At 46.5% G+C, this 9,402-nt stretch overlaps 2 protein-coding genes across 2 annotated transcripts; both read left to right on the forward strand.

Annotated features, from left to right (window-relative positions):
- Positions 1 to 1,129: 1,129 nt before the first annotated feature.
- Positions 1,130 to 3,861, forward strand: LOC127335058 (uncharacterized). The gene is made up of 6 exons (XM_051361648.2): positions 1,130 to 1,403; positions 1,627 to 1,725; positions 1,828 to 1,869; positions 1,986 to 2,118; positions 2,888 to 2,992; positions 3,409 to 3,861. Exons 1-6 carry the CDS (start codon positions 1,164 to 1,166, stop codon positions 3,528 to 3,530), a joined length of 741 nt encoding a protein of 246 aa, XP_051217608.1. The 5' UTR covers positions 1,130 to 1,163; the 3' UTR covers positions 3,531 to 3,861.
- A 1,869-nt stretch (positions 3,862 to 5,730) lies between these two features.
- On the forward strand, positions 5,731 to 7,648 carry LOC127335057 (uncharacterized). The gene is made up of 6 exons (XM_051361647.2): positions 5,731 to 6,206; positions 6,324 to 6,422; positions 6,532 to 6,573; positions 6,658 to 6,787; positions 6,863 to 6,964; positions 7,096 to 7,648. Exons 1-6 carry the CDS (start codon positions 5,811 to 5,813, stop codon positions 7,197 to 7,199), a joined length of 873 nt encoding a protein of 290 aa, XP_051217607.1. The 5' UTR covers positions 5,731 to 5,810; the 3' UTR covers positions 7,200 to 7,648.
- Positions 7,649 to 9,402: the final 1,754 nt, after the last annotated feature.

Consider the following 9,402-nt stretch of genomic DNA (forward strand, 5'->3'; position numbering starts at 1 on the left):
ATTTCACCTAGTAGCCAAATTTACAGTGCATAATGATTTCCTAAATTGCCATTGTCACTGACTATTTAGTGCACCAATACTATGTTGATATTTGCCAAATTCTAGCGGTATAGCTTCCAAATTCCTAATGTGTAGCTGCCAGATTCGAAAGCGTAGATGCCAACAGATTCTCTGTTGAAATTGAGATGAATCCTTTGTTCCCAATGTTTTTTGTAAACCATGCAACAAGGGGATACTCACAGAATACTATGCAAAAGACCTTCACTGGAATCTCAGCAGAAAAATCAGCAAAATAAGATGTAGTAGGAGGGGGAAAATCCGGGTTCGTCCATGAGCATCTTGCCGGCATGCTCATCGTTGGTATCGTGCTCACCGCTGCGTCATTGTCTACCTCCTCTTCAGCGCTTGCCAGGTTCGCGCCCGTAAAACGACGGCCCAGCGGAACCCTGCCCACATTGGTGTGTTGCGACGGCGGCAACCTCTCTCGTGCCCTGGCGCGCTTCTCGGTGGCGGCTTCCCTGGCGTGCGCTTCTCGGTGGCGGCTTCCCTGGCGTCCTCCTCGAACATTCCGGTGAGGCTCTAAGCGGTGGTTTGATGAGAGAGAGAGAGAGATTTGCGTGGCTGAGAGCATTTAGCACAGGATGATAACGTGCGTGAGCAGCTGATTAGACTGGTCCTCTTATCCTTACGCGCACCTCTTAGATGCAGCCGCACAAATCTTGACGCAACCGTGCGACGTGCGTGCGCTTTACAGTATCATTTCCCGAGAGAGAATCCTCCCAACTCCTCCTTGCCTCTGATTCCCTCCCGTCCACACTCCACTTCAGGACACACACAGCCAGTCGCCAGTCGGGCCCACAGCCGAAAGGCGTGTGTCACAACTCACAACTCACAAGCGTCACGATACACGTACGACGCTCACCTCGTGCGAGGACGTGCGTGCCGCTGGCACCGCTCGCCCAGCCAACCCAACGCGGACCCCACACCCCGGGTGGGCCCCACTGCAGCTTCCCTTCCAGGCTCCAGCGTCCACGCGGTCTACGATCACACAATAAAAACCCAATCGGGCGCCGCACGGCCACCGGCATTCTCCCTCCAGCCAGACCAGACACCCTCCCGCCCACCCGAACAATTCCTCCTCCCTCCACCGTCCACCTCGCAGGATGGGCAGCCTCGGCGCCGGCGGCGGAGGGGTGGTCGCCAGGCGGCCGAGGTTCCTGTGCCTGCACGGGTTCCGGACCAGCGGCGAGATCATGCGGAAGCAGGTGGTGGGGAAGTGGCCCGCCGAGGTCACCGCGCGCCTCGACCTCGTCTTCCCCGACGCGCCCTTCCCCGCCGAGGGCAAGTCCGACGTTGACGGCATCTTCGACCCGCCCTACTACGAGTGGTTCCAGTTCGACAAGGTCCGCGCGCGCCTCCCCTCCCTCCCATCCCTCGCCTCGCACCACCGCATTGCTCTCATGTCCTGATCTGTCAATTCGTCCTCTAAAAAAGGAATTTGGGTGGAGTCCGTAGCACGTTTTTGGTTTTTTATCCGCTCCTCCTGTTTTCTTCTCCCCAGGATGTCGAACGTGCGTATTTGACTATTGGTTATTTTCTCCGTCATATATTTTCCTCTTCCAACAGGGCTTCACGGAGTACAGGAATTTGGACAAATGCTTCGACTTCATCGAGGAGCTGATGATCAAGGAAGGGCCCTTCGATGGACTCATGGGTTTCTCCCAGGTAATCAGCCTCGGAACAGTTAACTATTCTGCAAACCAAACATACCATATGGCGACTCTAAGCTGACAGTTCACGATTGCAAACTGTCATGGTAACATTCAGGGTTCGATTCTGTCTGCTGCGCTCGTGGGGCTCCAACAACAAGTAAGCCGATCGATGCTGCTGCTAAACTTACCGCATAAACTCCAGCTATACTGTATGCGTCTATGCTGGTACCAGCTGCATCTTTCTTCAGCTCATTAATTTTGTTCTGCTGGCAGGGACTGGCGCTGACTAGAGTTCCCAAGATCAAGTACCTCATAATCATAGGCGGCGCCCGGTTCCGCGGCTCACACACAATTGCCGAGAAGCCGTACGCCAACAAGATCAAAATCCCCTCGCTGCACTTCCTTGGTACTTCAATCTCTTCTGCGCTCAATACACCCTCGCAATTGCTATGCTGGTTGCTTGTTGGTTAGTGTATCATTTTCAGTTCCCTCCAAAGTGGTTCTTGCGTATGCCTGTCTGCTTTATATTTTTTAATATTTCGCACTGCCGGCACGCCTACCTCATGTGCACTCAAGTTGTAGTGTTTATGTCGTTTAGGCAATGTGCTTAACTCCTCACACCAACTGCATGCTTCTTTTGTGTCATGCTTTTCATAAAAGATCCCAGAAGCTACATCTATTCTAATTTTTTTTTCCAAGCGATCCCACGAGGGATCGATTTTCATTACCATGGTGATAACGAAAATACAGCACACAGGCATACATGTAAATGTTATGCCGCGCACGGCAGGGAGAAAGGGGAGGGAGCGCCGCAGATGCTAGCGTTTTTAGGGAACTAAGCCTATTAAACATCTATTCTAATGGCAGTAATTAGCAGATAATTGATGGAAATTTACATACAAACAATCTACTGATGAAAAGGTTTCAAAAGCTAAATTGCAGATTAATATAGTGCTAATTTACCGATGAAACTTTGACATATCCTTTTGATGGAATCATTTATGGGATTACTCCCCTTTATCATCATTTTCATTATGTACTTGAGTCGATGGTCTGGTGATTTTATCATTACAAGTCAAATATTGTTTCGGAATATATTAAGCTTTTGTTGGTCCACTGAGTGGTTAGCATACAGTAGCAGACAACCGTTAACCGCCCATTTATTTGATGTGCAGGTGACAATGACTTCCTTAAAGACGGTGGTGAAAAGCTCATAGAGTCATTTGTGGATCCCTTCATAATACGGCACCCAAAGGGCCACACGGTTCCAAGGCTTGTTGGTAAGCTCGTACTTTCGTTTACCAAGCTCCACTAAACTGTATAGAGTTAAGGCAGTGAGTATTGATCCGCTTGTACTAAATTTCATAACAAAAAAGAAGGAATCTGTAGGTAAATTGTAAACATGAGCTGTCTGTGATAGGAGGCAACAGGATTGAAAACCTTAGCTGGAAAAAAACTTCAGTGTAGCTCTGTTAGTCTAATTCAGGATGTCCTTACACGCTAAACATATTTCTGAATGGGAGGACTTCCACAGGTGTCATATTAAAACCACTCGTGTCTAATTCAGGATGTCCTTACACGCTAAACATATTTTTCTAAACAGGATGTCCTTACATTGACCAAGCTATTTTAATTGCTAGTCCTTTCTTTATGAATGCCAAACCGCCAAAGTAAAACTATGCTTGTTGTCATGCAGATGAGGAAAGTCTCAAGGTGATGACCCGTTTCCTTGACAAGATGGAAAAGGAGATATCTGAACATTCATCCACCGAGGCCCAAGAACCCGCTGATGTTGACGAAAAAGAAATGTGCATCTGACAGGACCTGGACAATTAGTATCTGAATACCTCCCAAATTCATAATATAGGCAAGCATGCTGATACAGATGTAAACTCATCCTCTTGCGGTGGCGCAATTGTGTGGCTATTCAGTAATCAAACCTGAATGCAGATAGCTTTTGTGTAGCTCCTTTTTTACTTCGAGTCCTATATAAATTCTTTGAATTTTATTAGATTAGAAGCGATCGTTGAAGGGGTTATCAATATTAGCTGAACTTTTCAGCGAAGTACCGATGAATCTGGCAGCATGGTCCTGGCTTTAGGATGTTTATAAAATTGTCTGAACTGAAAGAATATATTTATTGAACATGTACTACACATAGCTGAAATTAGCCATAAACGGACTATATATCCCAACCCTCAGGTTTTGTTGGTCAAACTATCTCATGTACGGACTATGAATCCCTCGACGTCCCAGAGTTGGGTTGAGGTCGTGTGTCGCTCGTCGTCGCCTGCAACATCGCCGCCAATCGCCGCCAATACCCTCTCTAAGGTGTTGCGAGGAGTAGAATGTCAACACAAGTTTTGACTCTCGCCTTTAGTGTCAGTTTGCCTTGATGCACATGAAGCTCGCTCAGTTGGTTGCTAACCACATCGAGGAGGTGTCTCGCCCCCTTAGTGAAGAGGTGGCAAATCTCAAGTTGTTGTTGGCATGCGTTGGTGTCCTTTGGAGCCGATGGAGTCGTGTTGCATGCATGCTTCGTTTCTGCTTGGCTCCGCTGAGTCGAAGTTATCGGTGGTTGAGATCACGCTAGAGTTATATGAGTTGTGTGGGGATTCTTTTGTGGTGGCTCAGCTTCTGGAGTTGAGTGTTGGTGTGGTTATGCCTCCTTCCGTAGAAGAAGTGAGGTCTGACTCGCCCGAGATCTCGGTCGTGACTTCTCCGCTGAGTCAGACACTTGGCTTTGAGAAGAGTGGTGTTGTTGATGTTGTTGTTCCTCTCTCGCTTGTTTCCAACAGGCATGTGGTTCCTATTGGTGATGGGTTGCTAAGTCAGAACTGTTAGCAACAGTGCTCAACGCTGTCGTCGCTAGAGAGGTATGTGATTTTCTCGCCACCTTGGTTGATGCCTACCCTGGATTCGCAGTTGATTGATGGGTGCGCCCCAACATATGGCATGTCTTCATCGACGCGGTGTTGGAGTCTCGTGTTTGGAGTTTGTTCGGGTTGCCTCGTGGTCCCTTGTGTTGGCTAGTGTGGGTGTGGTCTTGTTGTTCAGGTCTTTGTTAGGCTAGGTTTGTGTGGTCTTAACCCTGTTGTTGTTATTGTTGTAGGTTTTCGCTCGGTTTTCTCCTAATTTTTTATTCTTAATTAATAGATGAGGTAAAGTTTTTGACTCTGTTCTTTTTAATAAATCTGCCTGTATATGGAAATCACTTTCAGCGGTCATCTCGGCGGACACCGAAATAATGTGTCCTTTTGGTTCATGCATTTCAGTTGTACACATAAAATATTTTACAAGTTGCGACAAAGTCCCGTTCAGTATTCCATACAGAAGAACACACAAATCTATATGTCTTATTATAAAGCAAAATTTTCACTAGAAGGTTATTTAAGTTGTCTATCTCAACATGCAAGCTATCCACATCATCCATTCTATTAGCCATCCAATTGTCCATGTCATCCCCACTAACATTCATTAATACTCTACATGCAAGCCACATCATCTATTTTTTAAGCCATCCAATTATCCACATCATCAACTTTTAGCCGTCAACTACATAACCATTTCAATTCAGTTTTTTTTAAGTTAGCCTCTTGAATAATTACGCATCATGCATGTTCCTACAAATAATATCCTATTCCAATCAACTTATACCTTTTTGTTTTTACAAAATAAAGTTATCGGAGAAATTCCGGCGGGGTATACTTCTAGTTTAACTAAACAATTACTACCAGATTCATAAGCAAGTCACGGCAAAAGCGGCAGTACGAATCCACCATATGAATTAGTCGCAAAAAAAATCGGTTTTGCTATGTCTCAGTCAATTGAGATTTTCTTAAGTCTAAGTCACTTACAAAAATGTGCTTTGAGTTGCACTTTTCTGTTAAAAAAATGCAATTACACTTTTCTGACAGAAATGTGCAACTGAACCGAGTTGCACTTTCCTTTAAACTGTAGTTACACTTTTCTGAGTTGACTGAGACTTAAGAAAATCTCAGTCAACTGAGACATAGGCACACCCAAAAAAAATCCACCATATGAATCAGGAGGGACGCAGAGAGACAGCAGCGATCCGAACTTCCGAACTTGAGAGAGATGGCCGCCGCAGCTCAACTACACCATCCCATCACCTTCAATTCGACGAGCAACGCTCGCCACCTACCGACCTCCGCCCCGTCGCTCTCGCGCCGTCGCCCTCGACAGCCGCGTGTCGCTAGCTGCCAGCCCCGGCGGCTTCTAGCGCTCAGCGGCGGGGAGGAGGACGACGTCGGGGCGACGAGGCAGCGGCCGGCGCCGCGGTTCCTGTGCCTGCACGGGTTCCGCACCAGCGGGGAGATCATGCGGAGGCAGGTGGAGGACAGGTGGCCCGCCGAGGTCACCTCCCGCCTGGACCTCGCCTTCGCCGACGCGCCCTTCCCCGCCGCCGGCGAGTCCCCGGTGCGCGGCGTCTTCGACCCGCCCTACTACGAGTGGTGCCAGTTCGTCGGCGAGGTTAGCCCTGCTTCCTCTTCCATCACAGTTTTCCTCGCCGCCGCTTCCACTGTAAACATGCAGTTGACCCTCCAATCTGACAAAATCTTGTTACGCTCTGGATCGATCTCGGGACAGGATTTCCTCAGGTGCAGCAACTTCGACGAGTGCGTGGCCAACATCGAGGAGCTGATGGTCAGAGAAGGGCCGTTCGACGGATTGTTCGGTTTCTCTCAGGTAGTCAGGTGGTAAACGCATACTCGTACTAGGGATCAGCTTCGTTCGAGACATCATACTCCATTAACTGACGAACAACTTCGATGCTGACTGACAAACAAACATCCAGGGCGCTCTCCTCTCAGCAGCCCTTGTTGGGCTCCAGGAACAAGTGAGTGGGCACATTTGTCGTTGACTCAGCGCAGTTCCTGGATGGATCTGCTGGTTCCATGTCACCATTTTGCTCTTCTGGCAGGGGCTGGCCTTGAGCAGAGTTCCTATGCTGAAGTACATCATAGTTATATCCGGAGGGAGGATTCGGTCGCCGGCATCGGCGGCGAGGGCGTACCACAACAAGATCAAGTGCACTTCGCTTCACTTCATTGGTAACGTGGGATACTGTTTTTCTCCCATAGATTGTCAATGGAAATGAGCAATTGTAACAACTTGCTTGTGCGCAGGCGACAATGACTTTACGAAAACACACGGCGAGGAGCTGGCAGACTCATTCGTGGATCCACTTGTTATACGTCACCCGGCCGGCCACACCGTTCCCAGACTTGGTAAGCGCCCTTGACACGTTAGCTTACTTAGCCTTTCAGAGTTTCAGTCAATTAGAAGAAAGCATTTGAATTCATGGCCGGAATCAGACTGTGTTCACATGTTTAAAGTGATGTGTACTTGATATCTGTAGACGAGAAGGGTCTCCAAGCGGTGCTCAACTACCTTGACAAGGTCGAAGGGGAGCTGTTGGCGTGGCATAATTCAATTGGTGTCGATAACAACTCTGCTTCATAATTCTATATGACATGTGAACATCATGGTAGGGCGATGTATTATAGGCCGTTGCAGCTTTCCGGCGATAGTGCTAGAGATTTCTATGCTCTAGAACACTATCAGAGGTTAACTACAAAAGGAAACACGAATCCGATTTCATCTGTATTTTCTTGAGCATTTCTTTGGGCCTTGGGACGGTGGGGAATGGCCGATGGGTGCTTGATCTAGCTCCGACAAGCCTTCGGCAAAACGCGGATTCATGACTGCCAAGCCCGAGTCAGTGAAGGACGCTGCCTCAGTTCTTGATGGTTAGAGGTCAGTGAAACCAAGATTTTTCGATGTTGCATGTGGTGTTTGACATGCTTCAAGTGTTTATGTTGTTTGTCGTGTATGCATAAGCCACATGTTGCAAAGATTCTAGTTGTATGCTTCAAGACGATTCTCATGGTGCAAATGTGTTTCCTTGTTGCTGTCTTCATCGTTCATATATGTTGTGTACGGTGTTGTATTTTTGGGTATTGCGACACACATGGTTGATTCACTATGCTATCAGAAAACGTAACATGGCCATAGAGGAAGTCTCCATCGTGACCCTTCCGATATCAAGAGGTAGGATATCGGGTCGTGACCCGTGATGTGAAGCTTGTAGGAAGTTGGAGCAGGTAATTTACCATGCGCTCTTCGATTGTACATGGGAAATATTATTTTGGGATGAATTGAGAAATGAGACCGGTGTTAAAGTGTCGTTGCTACATCCAGCATCATGGGTGTCAGGAAGCAAGGAGGCGGGAGGGGGCCTGGCGCAAGCACTAACATGAGAAACGAGGCACTAAAATGGTAGCTCGCGGCCTGGCGCAAGCACTCTGGCATGAACATGCGGCAAATGCAGTGACTATGGAGGCGTTGGACATCTATGAGGGAATTATACTGGAGACGAAGAGAGGCTATAACCTAGTGATCATGAAAGTGACTCCCAATTGGTTGTGAACCTATGTAATGTGGATGATGATAAACACTCATAAATTAGGTTTATTTGCCAATAATTAGGGGGCCAAGCTGTAATATCCCAGGTTTAGAGACGATCGAGGGGTAGATTTTAGAAAGGGATGTGCATTGCATTGTAATTTACGGGGAAATTTCGCGCTTTTAAAACAAAACTGCATCGAAGGGGGACAGGTTTCTCTCTCGACACCTTACAGGGTTAGGGTTTCGAGAGTGCGATGAACTTGTTCCTACTTATCTAAATTAGGGTTTTGAGAAGAGAGAAGTGATATTACATTGAAATCTTAGGTTGCATGATTGAATTATAAGTTAAGTTGTTTGAATAAATTCAAACCAAATTTGAATTTGAATTTCAAATTCAAACATCAAATGATTATCAAATAATTCAAATTAGGGATAATTTAACACACAATTATCGTTAAGCAAGAATATAAGTAATACAACAATTACATTAAGCTCAATAAGGAAAACTTGAGCTTTATTGATCTTCATACACATAATACATTGTCTTTACAATATTCAGATTTGAATTATGGAATTACAACATATTACAAGAATTGGACAAAATAGAAAATGAAAAGAAAAGAAAATTACAATTTAATGTTCTATCCTAACACTACAAGCTAATCTTCATTTAGCCTTGTACTTGATGATCTCCATGATCCTTGGAGCATCAGGTTGTTCCCTGCACACAAACACAAAGAAAATAAAAACTTGGCAGGTTAGAAATCAAACAGAATTGGAGAGGATATGATCAAGTCTCTGCCGAGCAGATCCATGCCACAGATAGGACCAAGTCCAAGTGCACAGCACTTACACACACACACAACCAGGCAGCACACAAGGCTGTGTGCATGTGTAACACACACACAGTGAGTCACCATGGAAAGAGGTAGTGCTGTCGACCAACAAGAGCAAGCCAGCAGCATATAAAAGCTTTTCACAGCCAAACCCTAGTCATTTGATTCAACCATCGGCAGAACTGAACTGGTAAGCCACCAAGAACACCAAGAACACCAAGAACAGCTAGAACAGATAGAAACGACCTCCTTTGTTCAATCTATTCCAGCACACCACTGAATTAATTCAAGCTTCATCAAGTCACCAGGAGGAGCAGGGCAAGCAAAGCAACCATAAGATCAACACAGAGGCAAACCTCTACACCAACATCACATTCTAGGAGCTGGAGTGAGGTATACCAAGCATCATGGACAAACCAGAT

Source organism: Lolium perenne, chromosome 2, assembly GCF_019359855.2.
Source record: "Lolium perenne isolate Kyuss_39 chromosome 2, Kyuss_2.0, whole genome shotgun sequence".
Classification (NCBI taxonomy): Eukaryota; Viridiplantae; Streptophyta; class Magnoliopsida; order Poales; family Poaceae; genus Lolium; species Lolium perenne.